Source organism: Scylla paramamosain, chromosome 1, assembly GCF_035594125.1.
Source record: "Scylla paramamosain isolate STU-SP2022 chromosome 1, ASM3559412v1, whole genome shotgun sequence".
In the NCBI taxonomy this organism is placed as follows: domain Eukaryota; kingdom Metazoa; phylum Arthropoda; class Malacostraca; order Decapoda; family Portunidae; genus Scylla; species Scylla paramamosain.
The window spans coordinates 26,729,442-26,748,520 of NC_087151.1; the positions used below are offsets into that span (position 1 = coordinate 26,729,442).

General features: G+C 41.0%; 1 protein-coding gene across 4 annotated transcripts in view; it reads right to left on the reverse strand.

Moving 5' to 3' along the window:
- Positions 1-19,079, reverse strand: part of LOC135102267 (protein eyes shut-like) — an 80,664-nt gene that overhangs the window by 43,955 nt on the left and 17,630 nt on the right. For all 4 annotated transcript variants that reach the window (XM_064007217.1, XM_064007227.1, XM_064007234.1 and 1 more), the window contains 2 exons: positions 7,552-7,680; positions 5,513-5,664 (listed from right to left, as the gene is read on the reverse strand). In XM_064007217.1, the coding sequence (XP_063863287.1) occupies positions 5,513-5,664; positions 7,552-7,673 (274 nt within the window). In that variant the 5' untranslated portion in view covers positions 7,674-7,680. The remainder of the gene's footprint in view (positions 1-5,512; positions 5,665-7,551; positions 7,681-19,079) is intronic.

The following is a 19,079-nucleotide window of genomic DNA, read 5'->3' on the forward strand; positions in this document are numbered from 1 at the left end:
ATTTTTCCTTCCTTAGAAGAACATACTATGGTATTGTGTATACCTTCTGCCAGTTGTTCGCAACATTCCTTAAGTATCCAGTTGGACACTCCATCTGGTCCTTGAGCCTTACTTACATCCAAATCTTTCATAATCTTCTTAGTTTCACTTATGTCCATCTGTATCTCTCTCATCACATTGTCTCTGTGCCATGCTCTTTTTCCTTCAAATTTGCTTTCTTTGGTAAATACTGACTGGAAGCACTTGTTCATTAATTCCACTTGTAACCGTGTATCTTCGTATGTAATGACATCTTTCATTAATTTATCTATTGTTTGCCTGTTTTTCATCTTCCCATTCACATATCTGAAGAATAACTTCGGCTCATCTTTGCATTTGTTAACTATATCTTTCTCATAATTCCTTTCTTCATCTCTCAGGATTCTGATATATTCGTTTCTTGCCTTCTTGAAATCTCCCCATTTCTCACTTCCTCCTTTTTTTCTCCACCTATTCCATAGTGTGTGTGTGTGTGTGTGTGTGTGTGTGTGTGTGTGTGTGTGTGTGTGTGTGTGTGTGTGTGTGTGTGTGAGTGTGTGTGTGCGTGTGTGTGTGTGAGTGTGTGTGTGCGTGTGTGTGTGTGTCCAGTACTTAGTTTTGGTTTCAAACGTTCGCCATATCCTGTTCTCGTATTAGGCATGTTTGTCCTTTACACATCCTCTCATGGTGCATCCTGGCACATACAGATCAACTGTACACACACACACACACACACACACACACACACACACACACACACACACACACACACACAAGTACGAAAAAAAAATAGACACACACCCACATACATGCAACTGTGATAATATGCAAAACATAAAAACTACCCCAGAATAAATGTGTGTGAGGTAACCACGAGAGGAGAGAGGATGGATGAGGTGAAATAACTGAAATATTTTGTGGACACGGTTGAGACGACTGGAGAAATACGAGAGAGCGTTATGAAAGGTAGAATCACTTGTAAGGATTCTAAGAGTAAGAAATGAGTATATGGATGTAAAGAGAGGTTTAACGAACAATATTCTGTCAATACTGACGTATGGATCAGAGACTCAGACGTGGAATAAGCCACAACAGTCAAGATTACGTGCCATGGAAATGATCTGAGAGAGGCATTCGGAGAGACAAGACAGGAGGGTGGGAGCTATGAAAACATGCATGGTGGATGCGGTATGAGCACCAATGCAAATAAAATGAAAGGTGGATTGGTAGGTTGGGTGAAAAGAGACACTAGGATGACAATGCAATGTTGAGAGGAGGATGACATAAGAGTTTGTAAAGAAAGCATGAGTAAAACTGAAAGTGGTGCTCGGAGGCAGCAAGATGGAGGTGCAAGCGGAGGAAGTGTCTGGATGGGAAGAAATGGAGGCCCCTCTGCCTGGGCCATCCCTTGGGGAGGGTGGGCGGGGAGACGCTCCTAAAGGATGAGAGAAACGTTCTGACAGTTCTAAGTATAAGCCACCAAATTAACGACGCTAAGAAATCCTACAAAATCTTTTAAGAAAATGAACGATTCTGATCTCCGACAGTATATATTTTTCCCTCGTCGCGAGCGTATTCTTTAACTTTCTTTTGGTACAAGTTATACAAATTTAAGTATAAGGAATCGCCCTTCGACAGATTCACCGTCGTCGAACTAGTCCACGACGAAGTGGCCCGCGTGGGAACAGCCAGCGTATAACTAGCCAGTATATATATATATATATATATATATATATATATATATATATATATATATATATATATATATATATATATATATATATATATATATATATACATATATATATGTATATGATGTGCCATTCCCCAAAGAAAAAGGACCAAAGAGATTATCCGAAGCTGAGAAGTGTCTTGACACCTTCCCATGATACAGTTCAAGAAGTAGGGAAGAGGAAATGCAGAAACAGGCAGGGAACTTTAGAGTTTACCATGTATTCCGCAAAGAATTTCAGAAAATTTTTAAATATAATACCCATATTTTTCCTCTCTCTGTTTATTTTTATTATATATATATATATATATATATATATATATATATATATATATATATATATATATATATATATATATATATATATATATATATATATATATATACACACACATTATTCTCGGGTGTCCACGCGCGGTGATTCCTCCACGCAGGGTTTCCCTGGCTCACCCGGGACTCAAAACATTAGACACGGTGAAAAGTCCAAAACTACTTTCTTATCAATGAGTAATTTTTGAATCCTGCTGACGGTACTGAACATATTTCCATGATTTTTTTTTTTTTCATGTAGGAGGGACACTGGCCAAGGGCAACAAAAATCCAATAAATAAAAAAAAAAGCCCACTGAGATGCCAGTCCCAGAAAAGGGTCCAAAGCGGTAGTCAAAAATTGAAGGATAAGTGTCTTGAAACCTCCCTCTTGAAGGAATTCAAGTCATAGGAAGGTGGAAATACAGAAGCAGCCAGGAAGTTCCAGAGTTTACCAGAGAAAGGGATGAATGACTGATAATAATGGTTAACTCTTGCATTAGAGAGGTGGACAGAATAGGGGTAAAAGAAGAAAGTCTTGTGCAGAGAGGCCGCAGGAGGAGGGGAGACATGCAGTTAGCAAGATCAGAAGAGCAGTTAGCATGGAAATAGCGGTAGAAGACAGCTAGAGATGCAACACTGCGGCGATGAGAGAGAGGCTGAAGACAGTCAGTTGGAGGAGAGGAGTAGATGAGACGAAAAGCTTTTGATTCCACCCTATCTAGAAGAGCGGTATGAGTGGAACTCCCCCAGAAATGTGAAGCATACTCCATACATGGACGGATAAGGCCCTTGTACAGAGTTAGCAGCTGGGGGGGGGGTTAGAAAAACTGGTGGAGACGTCTCAGAATGCCTAACTTCATAAAAGCTGTTTTAGCTAGAGATGAGATGTGAAGTTTCCAATTCAGATTATAAGTAAAGAACAGACCGGGGATGTTCAGTGTAGAAGAGGGGGACAGTTGAGTGTCATTGAAGAAGAGGGGATAGTTGTCTGGAAGGTTGTGTCGAGTTGATAGATGGAGGAATTGAGTTTTTGAGGCATTGAACAATACCAAGTTTGCTCTGCCCCAATCAGAAATTTTAGAAAGATCAGAAGTCAGGCGTTCTGTGGCTTCCCTGCGTGAAATGTTTACTTCCTGAAGGGTTGGACGTCTATGAAAAGACGTGGAAAAGTGCAGAGTGGTATCATCAGCGTAGGATCGGATAGGACAAGAAGTTTGGTTTAGAAGGTCATTGATGAATAATAAGAAGAGAGTGGGTGACAGGACAGAACCCTGAGGAACACAACTGTTAATAGATTTAGGAGAAGAACAGTGACCGTCTACCACAGCAGCAATAGAACGGTCAGAAAAGAAACGAGATGAAGTTACAGAGAGAAGGATAGAAGCCGTAGGAGGGTAGTTTGGAAATCAAAGCTTTGTGCCAGACTCTATCAAAAGCTTTTGATATGTCCAAGGCAACAGCAAAAGTTTCACCAAAATCTCTAAAAGATGACCAAGACTCAGTAAGGAAAGCCAGAAGATCACCAGTAGAGTGGCCTTGACTGAACCCATACTGGCGATCAGATAGAAGGTTGTGAAGTGATAGATGTTTAAGAATCTTCCTGTTGAGGATAGATTCAAAAACTTTAGATAGGCAGGAAATTAAAGCAATAGGACGGTAGTTTGAGGGATTAAAGCGGTCACCCTTTTAGGAACAGGCTGAATGTAAGCAAACTTCCAGCAAGAAGGAAAGATAGATGTTGACAGACAGAGCTGAAAGAGTTTGACTAGGCAAGGTGCAAGCACGGAAGCACAGTTTCGGAGAACAGTAGGAGGGACCCCATCAGGTCCATAAGCCTTCCGAGGGTTTAGTCCTGCGAGGGCATGGAAAACATCATTACGAAGAATTTTAATAGGTAGCATGAAGTAATCAGAGGGTGGAGGAGAGGAAGGAACAAGCCCAGAATTACTTATTTTGAATAGCATTTACATGTAACATCCTCCAGCGAAAGTTACTGAAGTGTTCAATAGCGTGCGAGTGTTCGTGATTCTAATGACAGCGTAAAAAGGTTCCTGTATCACTGATGGGGAAAAAAAAACCACTCATGAAAATCCAATTAATCATCTCTGAGGCTTCTGAAGTCCTCATGAGATAACACGAAGTTTCAAAATACAGGTTCTGAATCTTTAAGTAATATTATGAAGAATGAAGAGGAAGGGTGGTCCTTTATCTTCCACACAGCGTTACAAGCAGACGGAAAATTACAGATAACTCTACCTTCCGCTCTATTAAAGCACTTTATCTTCTACTCTATTGCAGCACTCTCCTTGGTAGAGTTCTGTGTCGTCTGGAGTGAATAAACTATTTACCAATCACATCACATATCATTGCTGCTCAGAAAAATCAAAATATGACAGTTCGATAGTTTTATGTATCTATTTCCACTATCTACATAAATAAAGACATAACTTGGCTACGTGTAAACACGTGCGTACATAACCAAAACTGTTCTTACTGAGACTGTAACTCCTGATATTGCTATGCCTTTCGTATTTCCCGCACAGTCTCATATCATCAAATATGCCAAATGACATTCACTTACACACCAGCACTTCTACTGATACGCCACGCTGTCATATCACAAAACTTTCCTTCCACGATGAATTTTATTTATTTATTTATTTATTTTAATTTTTTTTCAGGAAAACAATATTCTTCCCCCAAGCTCAAGTGAGGATCAGTGCTGGGAGTGAAGGACAAAGGTCTGCTGCTGCTGCTCCTCCTCCTTTTACTACTACTATAGAGGAAGAGTTTTCCTCCCCCCCTATTCTCTCCCTTCACGTACAGTAACTGAAGAATGGTAGCACAACCTGAGTGTTATAATGATAACTGAATCCACTATGAAATTAATTACTCATTTGCAGAACGCGGATGGAAAGTATTTAGTCAGACACGCTGAACAGCATGTATTTCTGACAAGTCCACCAGTATCACGCATTCCACAACTGCGTGCATTGACTTACTGTATACTTAGCCTTATAGTTGTGTTTGGCAAGTGTGCACGTTGATCACTGAGCTGTCTTTATGTGGTTAGCTTGTATGCTTTCAAAATACGTATATAATTTGAATGCTCAGAAAAAAAAAAAATCTTCATCTACAATCATCGCATTCTTTCAAACACGCATAGAGAAGTACGTATGTGTACACAACATGACGAACAGTATTGCTGCTATTTCTATGGCAGAAATGTAGTGCTGCTGCTGATACTACTACTACTACTACTACTACTACTACTACTACTACTACTACTACCACCTACTGGTTTTCAGTCATATTGTGGATTATCACTGCTGCTGCTACCACCTACCCCCACCACCACCACCACCACTACTACTACTACTACTACTACTACTACTACTACTACTACTACTACTATTACCACTACTACTACTACTATATCACTGTTACCTACCTGTGTACCCCGGGGGACAAGTGCAAGAGAGGCCGGCCACCAGATCTGTGCAGGTGGCCCCGTTGAGGCAAGGCGCGGACCAGCAGTCGTCCCAGTTGGTCTGACACAGCAGTCCCGTGAAACCGTCCTCGCAGAAGCAGTGGAAGGTACTGCTGCATGAGGGGAGGGAAGGGGGATAGTGATGCTGTGCGTGCGTCTTGACACATCTGTTATCACCTGACTGGTTATTGTACGTGGAATTTGAGCTAATCTCGTGATGGCTTGGGGTCATGTTATTTTAAACGCTCTGCATGGCTCCTATTCATCAGGGCTAAAGCCACGATTTGATTACTCGTATTTATATAGACATTTCTACCACTGATAATGCAGATTTCTTGTCGAACTTTCATTAGAATCAATACTCTTAAAAGTTTTAATAACGGTAGCAGTCAATACAAAAGCGCCTAAACCTTGGAGACTACGGATCTCAAACTCACGCCTATTTCTTGCTCACTCTTCACATGCAAACCTTTTTCAACAGTTTTACAAACTTCATAAAACTATTCTTTCTATATACTGCATGTAATCTTTTAAAATATTGTAACCGGATATATCTACTTGTTCTTGCATGAAAATATATCAGGGGATCTTCTCTACCAACGCGTTTCAGTACCCGCATGATTCAAATAACACTAAAATCGGTCATCTCCTTTCTTTCAGTACTGGAAACTGCTGGCGGTTCAGTCTCTCCTTTCATGGCAACTCGCTTAATTAAGTAGGCTTGGCAGCATTTCTAGTAGCTTCTCTTCTTATATCTGTCTATTATTATCATTATTTACATTTTTTCATTTATTTATTTGTTTTTATGTTCATGGTCGATAGCGCCGGTAGACAATTCTGCTGCATTTTTCTGCTGATGCCTCAATAAGTGGCCAGCCTCTTATAAGTATATTTGTGGAAGCTTACGTATTAGTTGAATGCCTGCCGTCCTTGTTATTTGCAGTATATCTAAAGCCTAATGTATAATACATAAATTCTCTCTCTCTCTCTCTCTCTCTCTCTCTCTCTCTCTCTCTCTCTCTCTCTCTCTCTCTCTCTCTCTCTCTCTCTCTCTCTCTCTCTTTCTCTCTCTCTAATTCAAAGGTCAAGGTAAATCTGTTGTGCTCACGCCACAAGCATATTAGATTTGCTGATTGGCAAGGCGGGTGATGCTGTCTGACTCTTCTCACTCTCCCTTCATCCTCCACCCCCAACCATTCTTCCATCCACAATCCTTTGTAACGAGGTGTCCTCTCTGATTATTTCATTACTTGCCTTTTATTCCCTTTCATTTCTCATTCTTTTGATTCTATCCGTACTCCACGCCAAGTGCATTCATTTGAACGTTGCCATGCGCTCTTGCCTCATCCATTGTCTCTGCTTGGACATTCATTCATCACGGGGCGCGTCTGCACCCAGCAAGTCATTGTATGTCTGATCGTTATTATACATTCTCTTTCCCTCTCTCACCAGTCCCCGCATCGCACCCCGGGATGGCCGCTCGTGTTCTTCTGGCTTGATGAGACGTCAAAAGAACAGCAAGGCGATTTTAGATTTTTGGAATATTATTAACATCAGTTTATTGCAGTTACGCCCTTGACAATATGGTGTAATGCAACAATACGGCAATGATGAAATTCATGCTTTAACTTTAGCAAGAGTTTCCGGAGCTGTATCAGGTTTTCCCGAGTTCAGACAAAAGTGCTGCATCCTGTTCGCGATACACGTAGCCACCACTCTTGTCTTCTACTTTTTTTATTTTTTTACTCAAGTAAGATAATCGTAATGCTATAGGGCGTGACTGCATCTCCAAAGGTTCTCAGAGACCTAAAAGTAACACACGGTAACTGATCAGGGGTCCACAAAACACTGACTAGAAACTGTGACTTTGGCTGATGAACTTGTCTATTTGATCTGAAGAGCAGATTATATACACCGAACTACAAAATATGTTAACTCTCTCTCTCTCTCTCTCTCTCTCTCTCTCTCTCTCTCTCTCTCTCTCTCTCTCTCTCTCTTACCTGTTGAGGTGGTCAACACACACCCCATTATTGCAGGGGTTGGCGATGCAGGCCATTCCCGCCTCCACTTCCCCGAGTCCCATCGCGGCCGCTGCCACCATCACCATCACAGCACAGGACATTATTGACCTGAGGGAAAAGTTATACGTATCATAGTAGGTGAAGTATTTGTCTTCCTTCCACACGGAAGGGGCGGGAGTGAAAGTGCACTGATATATTCCACACTTAACGATGGAGATTCTGAAGCTTTTTTTTTTTTTTTAGTTTTCATCTTTATTAGCAGAAAACACTGATGTCACGTGGAAATACATGGACATATCTCTCTCTCTCTCTCTCTCTCTCTCTCGCCAGATCACATGGAAGTACATGACATCATATCATCACATCCATTAATACATCCTGAACAAGAAGAAAGGCTTCAATCAATACAACCACCTAAACAAATCTAATTTTCTGAACTATACGAGTATGAGCGAGAAGACAAACGCATCGGAAAGAAAGAAAGAAAGAAAGAAAAAAAAAAAAAAAAAAAAAAAAAATATATATATATATATATATATATATATATATATATATATATATATATATATATATATATATATATATATATATATATATATATATATATATATATATATATATATATATATATATATATATATGGTTCGTGTAAAGATAGAATTTACATGAAACTAGCCACGTCACACTCATCAGCGTCATATTCTGAAATACTTCCGCGCTGCACCTCCACTACTTTCAAAAGGCTCTAGCTGAAATCATCCGATTTTCTAATGATTTTTTACGGTTCTAGGGACAAATTAACAAGATTTCTATATTATTAAAAGAAGAAACACTCTTGAGAACCCGGCTGCTTATCTCTGCGGCCTTTGAAAACAGTGAAACACTCGTGGTGAGAGAGCGAAGCGTTTCAGAATACAGTTCTCGAACACACCCCGATACTCACTCAGTCACAGCAGCACACGCGCCCTGCATGGCCTCACCATTTATCGGAACCAATCGCAAGACCTGGTGAGGCTAAGGAAATCACGTACGAGAAAATAAAACCCATTACCAAACTCTCTCTCTCTCTCTCTCTCTCTCTCTCTCTCTCTCTCTCTCTCTCTCTCTCTCTCTCCTAAGGAGACTGCAAGCACATCGGAGGCGTGAATATCAAGGGACAGCACTCAGTATAATGGAAATGAATGCAGAAGGTGACTAGATTTCTGACCGTCACTGAGCGTTCGTCCAACCCTTTCTGAAATTCTGAAATGAGGATGGTACAAAGGAACTGAATTCTTCTGTTCGGTTACACTCGTTAGGATACAATATGGAAGAGAAAACATTACGAAAAAGAACTAATATGTACGTCATAAAATAAAAAAAAAGACAAAAAGAATAACAGAGTAAGGTGCATTAAGACAGACACAAAGAAAATGGGAACAACGAAAGCAAAATATCGAACGAAGTATTTCTAGCTGAGTGTTGGAAGTCAAGATGAGTAACGGGCACCACAGGAGGGGAACAGACGTACTCCAAGAGGGGAACAGTAGGGGAAGGCATAGGGGAAGATGAGAAACAGAGAAGGGGAAAAACAGGGAAGCGGCAGTAATGCAAGGGGAAGAAAGGGAGATAAACGTAAATCAAGAGATGTGGGGGGAGATTAATGAGAGGAGGAGGGATAATTCAACCGCGGGAAACCAAAATACACATAACGATAACACGAACATGAGCGACACAGCTGCGCGACTCCCCTCCCTTCCCTCTCATCCCTCCTACCGTCATGTATGCTGCCAGATGGATCAATACAACACACGGCGGTGGGCTCAGATTGAAAGATAAAAAAGAGGGAAAACAGAAAAGAGAGGGGGGTTTTCATAACATATTGATTATTTCACCTTGCTCTCATCTCTCTCTCTCTCTCTCTCTCTCTCTCTCTCTCTCTCTCTCTCTCTCTCTCTCTCTCTCTCTCTCTCTCTCTCTAGATGGATTAAAGTAGTCTTATCTTTTCCGAGGTTCACGGAGGATGCAGGCACGCAGATCACCGAGCTTCCTGGTAATTGTACAGTCTCCTGATCATACCACACTGGAAGCGACTACCTAGTTCCAAGACAGCGCCAAGGAGAAAAGAAATACCAACCAGCTTTATGAAGTAACAGTATCATTTATCATTGCTTGCCTTGCCTTTCACCACATGTCACATTATGTATTCTGCTCGTCCGGGTATTTGATCATTTATATTCTGTTATGTTAGGCTCAAAAAGTTCCAAGGTGGAGTCAACACACTTCTTATTTAACCACCGTATTCAGAAATGCTTTGCTCTCTCACTAAGACTGTTTTCCAAGGCCACAGAAATAATTAGCCGGGTTTCCAAGTGTGTTTTTCCTGTTAATGATATGGAAATCTTGTTCATCTGTCTCTAGAACCATTAAAACAAAAAAAAAAACTTAAAAATTCGTATAACTTCAACTAAAGGCTTTGGAATGTAGTGGAGGTGCAGCGCAGGTGTTTCAAAATATGGACCTTAAGTTTCACAACCAGGATTCGTATTTTGAAATGCTTCGGAATCTCATGAGGACTACGAGTATTATCAAATGCCACAGAAATAATTACTTAGGTCCACATGAATGTATTATTATTTTTTTTTTTTTTTCATCCCACTGACGGTGCACTGTTATTAAAGCTATAAAACATACTTGAAAACTCGCAGTAATTTCCATTAAGCTATGGCACCTTATTGTTTTGGAATGCGGTCTCAGCCTCTCCTTCCTGATATACGTTCATTAATCTGTGAGGTTTTGAGTCACTTTGGTAACTCCTGCATTAACCCTCTGACCGCTGTGGCCTCTCTGGTACAAGTTTTCGGCGGTGATAGTACGGATGAGATAAAACGGATGAGATAAAAACGGATGAGATTAAAATTGTCATGCTCTCTCTCTCTCTCTCTCTCTCTCTCTCTCTCTCTCTCTCTCTCTCTCTCTCTCTCTCTCTCTAACCAGCAGTCAAAGGGTTAATGATCACTCGTTCCCCAGATCAAGTCCAGCACATACACCTGCCAGGAACAGTATTCTCGAACATTCTGGCGTCTTCTCTTGACTACATTTAAGACTCAAGAGGAAATTACCGTGAGTTTTCAAGAGTGTCCCCATTATTCTGTATTCAATCAATGAGAGAGAGAGAGAGAGAGAGAGAGAGAGAGAGAGAGAGAGAGAGAGAGAGAGAGAGAGAGAGAGAGAGCTTAACTAACCTATATGACCTTTTGAAATCTGTAGCATGAGAGAATAAAACGTTTCAGTTAAGTGACATAACTTACAATCTCTGGCAACATTTTTAGCATTGGTGTCACGCTGACTTTCATCATCTTGAGTAAAATGAAAACCAATGACAACAATTGCTCTTAGTTCTTGATTTAAAGAATGTTAGGTCAGACTTCGTCTCTCTCTCTCTCTCTCTCTCTCTCTCTCTCTCTCTCTCTCTCTCTCTCTCTCTCTCTCCTGCATCTCGTGTACGTGACTCGGCTTGAAGCAAAATCTATCATAGGAAACCATTTCGCCTTCTTTTCAATATCTCTTATGCAATCAGTACTCCAGTATTGATTACATTATCGTGAAAGCTTTCTAGATGTCTATCACACACACACACACACACACACACACACACACACACACACACACACACACCGACTTCATAATCCTGGAAATATCTTAATACGATACAGAATAAAGAAGGAGCAAGCCACCCAACATTATATTCGTGGGTCTTTGGCCGCACCTTTTAAATGTCTTAGTACTCTTGCATTATTATTCTATTTGACCCTTTCATTGCTTGCTATACAGTTTCCCCGTAATCACTTACAACAATTTTTTGGGGCACTTGTTTTTGTAATATAGTCTCTTTTATAGTCATGAAGTTCACAAAAAAAATTACTAATAACTTATATTCTCTCTCTCTCTCTCTCTCTCTCTCTCTCTCTCTCTCTCTCTCTCTCTCTCTCTCTCTCTCTCTCTCTCTCTCTCTCTCTCTCTCTCAGCAGTAGAAGGGTTAACAGTTAACATGTGACAAGTGAAGAAATTAAGAGAAGAAATTACAAATATTAACCTTCCGACACTCACGTGTTCTCTTCAGACTTAATAAAATGGCCTGGTGCAAGTTTAGAGTTTCACTTAAGACAAGACTTCAGCTTCCTTGGCCCGTATTCAGAAATACCCTGCTCTTTCACGAAGACTATTTTCAAAGGACATAGAGATAATTAGTCTGGTTCTCAAGAATGTTTCTCCCATCCATAATGTAGAAATTTCGTTAATCTGTCACTAAAACTGTAAAAATATCCTTATAAATTCATGTGTCTTTAATTAGAGCCTTTTGAAAATAGTGGAGGTGAGACGCAGATGTATTTCAGGTTACTTTCCATTGAAAGACACCACTGACAGCAAGACAAGTGACCTTGTAGCAGATTTAAACCTTTCAGTGGCTGTAGCATGAGAGAATAAGACGTTTCAGTTAAGTGACATAACTTACAATCTCTGGCAACATGTTTTTGTTCATTAAGATTGTGTAGGATGACGCAAATGAAATAACAAGTAAGACTTATTACCAGTGAAGTAAGTAGTTGTATAGTCTTATTATTATCGGTGAAATAACAGGTTGTATAGTTTTATTACCGATTAAATAGCACATGGTAGTGTCTTACTACCAGTGAGAAAGGTCAGAAGTCATGTATCCTGTTACAACCCCTCCTTTCCTGTCAAATGTCAGTTCATTCTCTCCCTTTTTCTTTATTTTCTTTATTTTATTTTATTTTTTTATTTTATTAATTTACGTAATTATTTGCTTGTTTGCTTGTTTGTTCGTTTATTTCTAAGGAAGCTGGCCACTTTAGCATGAGGGGAAACAATGAGTTGACATTTGGTTCGACAGAATAATTCCTTCTGACCCAAGAGTATACTTTACGATTTCACACACACACACACACACACACACACACACACACACACACACACACACACACACACAAACACACACACACAAAAAAAAAAAAAAAAAAAAAAAAAAAAAGCGTCTCGTACTGGCCAACAGATCTGGTGCTGCGTGTTCTTCCTTTGCGTTACTTTGTGTTTTCTAGAATATAGCTGACATTCTGTGCAAACATTATCTTCTCGACTTCCTCTGTGCCACGGGTTTCCAGTTTCCATTTAGCAATTATCTGATATTTTCTAAACCTCTCTTCAGTTACGTCTCCTCATTACCAGCGCTTTCATAATAATAATTCTACTTTCCAACATTCCGACCTTTAGGTTTTACTGATTAGACGGGCTTCAGTAATTCAAAGACATGTTAAAGCGAAGAATTGTGTCAGATTTAATGGGGACAGTTATCACATCATACTTACAGTTGCCAGGTTTATTGTTCAACGCCTGTGAAGGAAACGTGAGCGATGCTGGTGGAAAGAAAATATGAAGCTACTACTTTGAATGTCTCTACTCTACTCTACTGTCTCCGTGCTTGCACCTTGCCGAGTCAAACTCTTTCAGCTCTGTCTGTCAACATCTACCTTTCCTTCTTGCTGGAAGTTTGCCTACATTCAACCTGTTCTTAAAAAGGGTGACCGTTCTAATCCCTCAAACTACCGTCCTATTGCTTTAATTTCCTGCCTATCTAAAGTTTTTGAATCTATCCTCAACAGGAAGATTCTTAAACATCTATCACTTCACAACCTTCTATCTGATCGCCAGTATGGGTTCCGTCAAGGCCGCTCTACTGGTGATCTTCTGGCTTTCCTTACTGAGTCTTGGTCATCCTCTTTTAGAGATTTTGGTGAAACTTTTGCTGTTGCCTTGGACATATCAAAAGCTTTTGATAGAGTCTGGCACAAAGCTTTGATTTCCAAACTACCCTCCTACGGTTTCTATCCTTCTCTCTGTAACTTCATCTCAAGTTTCCTTTCTGACCGTTCTATTGCTGCTGTGGTAGACGGTCACTGTTCTTCTCCTAAATCTATTAACAGTGGTGTTCTCAGGGTTCTGTCCTGTCACCCATTCTCTTCTTATTATTCATTAATGATCTTCTAAACCAAACTTCTTGTCCTAACCACTCCTACGCTGATGATACCCTGCACTTTTCCACGTCTTTTCACAGACGTCCAACCCTTCAGGAGGTAAACATATCACGCAGGGAAGCCACAGAACGCCTGACTTCTGATCTTTCTAAAATTTCTGATTGGGGCAGAGCAAACTTGGTATTGTTCAATGCCTCAAAAACTCAATTCCTCCATCTATCAACTCGACACAACCTTCCAGACAACTATCCCCTCTTCTTCAATGACACTCAACTGTCCTCCTCTTCTACACTGAACATCCTCGGTCTGTCCTTTACTTATAATCTGAACTGGAAACTTCACATCTCATCTCTAGCTAAAACAGCTTCTATGAAGTGAGGCTTTCTGAGACGTCTCCGCCAGTTTTTCTCACCCCCCCCAGCTGCTAACTCTGTACAAGGGCCTTATCCGTCCATGTATGGAGTATGCTTCACATGTCTGGGGGGGTTCCACTCATACTACTCTTCTAGACAGGGTGGAATCAAAAGCTTTTCGTCTCATCAACTCCTCTCCTCTAACTGACTGTCTTCAGCCTCTCTCTCATCGCCGCAATGTTGCATATCTAGCTGTCTTCTACCGCTATTTTCATGCTAACTGCTCTTCTGATCTTGCTAACTGCATGCCTCCCCTCCTTCCGCGGCCTCGCTGCACAAGACTTTCTTCCTTCTCTCACCCCTATTCTGTCCACCTCTCTAACGCATGAGTTAACCAGTATTCTCAATCATTCATCCCTTTCTCTGGTAAACTCTGGAACTCCCTGCCTGCTTCTGTATTTCCACCTTCCTATGACTTGAATTCCTTCAAGAGGGAGGTTTCAAGACACTTATCCACCAATTTTTGACCACTGCTTTGACCCTTTTATGGGACTGGCATTTCAGTGGGCATTTTTTTTTATTAGATTTTTGTTGCCCTTGGCCAGTAACCTTACTACATAAAAAAAATAAATAAATAAAAAAAATTAGTACTACTACTACTACTACTACTTCTACTAACAATGGCATCAGTAGCAGTAGTAGTAGTAGTTGTTGTTGTAGTAGTAGTAGTAGTAGTAGTTGTATTTGTAGTGGTGATGATTCACATCCTGTCCTGCTCGTTAGCTATGTGATACCGAAGAAAACGTATACACACACACACACACACACACACACACACACACACACACATACACACACAAGGAAAACATGGAAAACATTTCTTGGAATGAACTAACAATAATATCAGCCGGATGTGTGTGGAAAGGCGGAAAGACAGATAGAAAAATAGATAAATAGACAGATATGGCTACTTTCATCCACCTAGAGAGAGAGAGAGAGAGAGAGAGAGAGAGAGAGAGAGAGAGAGAGAGAGAGAGAGAGAGAGAGAGAGAGAGAGAGATGGGGGTGGGGGAGCATGGAACGAATGGACTCAATTCCATGTCATTGACCTGAGAGAGAGAGAGAGAGAGAGAGAGAGAGAGAGAGAGAGAGAGAGAGAGAGAGAGAGAGAGAGAGAGAGAGTGTGTGTGTGTGTGTGTGTGTGTGTGTGTGTGTGTGTGTGTGTGTGTGTGTGTGTGTGTGTGTGTGTGTGTGTGTGTGTGTGTGTGTGTGTGTGTGTGTGTGTGTGTGTGTGTGCACGAGCGCGCTCAAGTGTGCCAGTAAGCAATGCAACAACCTTTTCGGAGGATCCATAAAGGTGTGTTTATTGATCCCCCTCCTCCCCGTTCCTCTCCCTCCTTCCCCTTCCTCCTCCTCTCCCTCTCTCTTCCTTCCTTTCCTGCCTTCTTCCCCCTTCCTTGTCTCTTCCTTCCTTCCCCTTCATTGTCTTTCCCTTACTCTTTCTTTCTCCTCCTCCTCCTCCATTTTTTTTTATCTTCTTCCTTTCTTTGTCTCTATCTTCTTTCCTCTCTCCTCTCCTTCCCCATCCCTCATTTCTTTCTTTCCTCCCTCCCTCCACTCTTTCTCCTTATTCCTCATCTTTCTCTTTTCTCTATTTCTTCCTTCCTTTCATTCTTCTCTTTTCCTCCCTTTCTTTCCTCCTAAACGCATTCTTCTATGTTCTTCCTTTTTTTCCATCTGCTTCTTCCTATCCTTCCTTCAATGGACTCCCTTCTTCCTGTCTTCCGCTTTCCTTCTACTGGTCTTCCTTCTCCTTTCTCTCACTTTTCCTCCCTTCCTCTTTCCTCCTTTTCTTTCTCATATGCTCCCCTTCCTTCCTCCGCATCTCCCTATTTCCCTCCTTAAACCGTTTCCTCCTTTCTCTCTCTCTCTCTCTCTCTCTCTCTCTCTCTCTCTCTCTCTCTCTCTCTCTCTCTCTCTCTCTCTCTCTAAGACCTGTGAAACAAAATGACATGGAGAGAATCTGGAGTTAGTTAGGATAAAAATAATAATAAATGGATGAAAATAAAAACAATAAACAATTAAAAAGAAGGAAAAAGAAAAAAACATAATAAGTTTCCCAAGAGACATGAATGTGTATATAACTGTGTTTAATTTCTTAAAAAAAAAAAAAAATTATAATAATAGTGATAATATATAGGTGTACAAAGGCATAATCTCCTCTTCCATGGTGTTTTTTCTTTTATTCATGCATAACAGGAACCATCTCAACTACTGATCATGTAGCAGTAGGAAGAAAAGGAAGCCATAATAACTACATGTATTGCTTTCATCCCTGCTATTAATTCATGTGCGACAAACACCACTGATTGCTTTTCAGGCACTGGTAGGATTACGCACCGCCCATACATACATACATACATACATACATATTTCTTACAGTGCACTGCTGCGTGAGTGAAGCAGGCAGAGCAGTACACCGCCATGAATAGACACAGCAGGTAGGAGTACATGTATATTCCTACCAGTAAATGAAAATAAATACGCGTGCAATCAACTTTCTTACTTTTGTGGTCGTTCTTTCACATTCAGAGCACTGGAGAGAGAGAGAGAGAGAGAGAGAGAGAGAGAGAGAGAGAGAGAGAGAGAGAGAGAGAGAGAGAGAGAGAGAGAGAGAGAGAGAGAGAATATGAGCTTAATCTTGTCTTTCCTAAGCAATGGAGTGATTCAGAAGACCAGTATGTGAAGTACGAGTATCTACAAAGTTGCAAGTGACAGTGGGAAAACTGTCAAGGAATGAAAGCGTTCACTTCCTGCACAGACGAAAATCAAGTCTGTGCATTTTTTATATAGGGATTTTTTTTCTTTTATGAAGGACTTCCAAATAACGACACACACGGGGACAAATAAGGCAGACTAGTCAATGGCGGCACGCACAGGTCACGCAAGACGGAGCCTAATGCCAAAAGGGGATGCCGCGCGGTGGTGCCTTCTGCTACCGTGTCCCTGGTCGCTTCTCGTCACGTGTTCACAAAAATTGATTCATTTGCGTGACCTGAACTGTTCGCTCCACAAAGGAAACTAATTGTACGACGACGCTCCCTCTGTCAGAAGTCTTGTTGGTGTGTGGTTATGTTCCCGTGTGGTTATGTCATGTTCCCGTGGTGTGATGTCATGTTCCTGTGAGTTTAGGTTATGTTCCTGTGAGGTTATGTTCTCGTAAAGTTATGTTATATTCCCGTGGTGTGGTTATGTACTGTTCCTGTGTGATTATGTTATATCCTCGTGAAGTTATGCTATGTTCCGCGGTGTGGTTATATCATGTTACCGCGGGATTATGTTCTCGTAAAGTTATGTTATGTTCCCGTGGTAAGGATATGTTATGTTTCCTCGTGAGGTTATGTTCCAGCCTGTTCCTACGGATTTGGTGCCTCCAGCGTGCTCCTGTGGTCTTGTTACCTTACTCATCCTGAGCGACGGTTAGTACTGATGTGCTGCTGGTAGCGTGTGTGTGTGTGTGTGTGTGTGTGTGTGTGTGTGTGTGTGTGTGTGTGTGTGTGTGTGTGTGTGTGTGTGTGTGTGTGTGTGTGTGTGTGTGTGTGTGTGTGCGTGTGTGTGAATATAAAAGCGAACTAATGGCTGAGATGTGCATGAAACTGAGTTTGTCCACGCGACAAGGTACTCGTGTTTGTCCATCCACGCTAACACTAGAAGGCTGCACACACACACACACACACACACACACACACACACACACACACACACACACACACACAAACACACACACACCACCACCACCACCACCACCACCACCACCACCGCCGCCGCCGCCGCCGCAGCCACAACAACAACAACAACAGCAGCAGCACCGTTATCGTGCAAGGAAAAATGATACATAAGAACTAGCGACTTCACATTTTCACCCACCGCTGTCCTCCATGAGTGAAGGCAATGTGAGGCCAGGATTACGCTTACCAGCTGCGTCTTTCTTCTGCTTCCTTGTATAACGAGAGCTGCTAGTGATCCCCGCCTTGCCATCATCATTTCGCTAATAGACTGTTCAGTGGGTTTTGGTGACATGCTGTTCTCTCAGATGACAGGTTAAAAAATAATGCATCATCATTATTTCCAAAAGTTCAGAAGGTGAAGTGACTGGTGCGCCGTGATGGAGCTTCAAAATTGGAAGGCACTCGGGGCGCACACTTCCGCCAACGCCATTGGTAACACCATTGGTAACAAGTTAAAAATTATGTTTGGTCCACATACCAAAATACGATATACCAACAAAAATATTAAATGAAGCAAATATTCTTCATAGATGGGTTGCAGTAAACTTTCTCCGTAGACTTGTGGCGGGATGAACTCTAAAGAAAATAAAAAATAATCTTATAATATATGTATACATATCCGGATCCTCCTCAAATTACGTAGTACAAACGTGAATGAATACAGCACCTCCATTAACTAGGAGGATGCAACACCGGAAGCAGCAAGTGGCAAAGTGGCAACACTCCTCTAAAACAAATGTACGAGTATAACAAAGAATTTTTCCAGGTATCAAACTTATGTATACATAAATGCCGCTTGTTATTACATGTGATAGCTCTGCATGCAACAAATATATCTGTAATTTGTTCAGGTTATGAAGAAAACCGTAGTGGAGAATGTTTGTTACGGAATTAACATTTACTTTTTGTCTGGGCCACCACGTGTAGGATTGTCGGCCTAGTATATAAGTATATAGACAGATTTTAATCAAATTTTTTAGATGTTAACGCTGCCACAACCTTTTTGATATACCATTCAAAACACGTCTCACAATTACACAATAACCAGGAATAGGCACATTCATAGCGTGTCTTTTTTTTAATATTTATCTATTTATTTATTTGTTTTATACTGGAGTCAGCAGCAATCAACCAGTGCGACCAGGGCCACTTCCCAGTAGACATGAGTAGGTTAAGGCTGGCAGGAAGTTGGTAACTCTGCAACTATAACCTTCAACTTACCTCAATGCATAAGTGAGTTATGACACATGACATGTCTTCACGACACACCCTTACATATATCACTTTACTTACTGACTTTTTTTTTCTGATAATAAGCACGACAAGAAAAATTC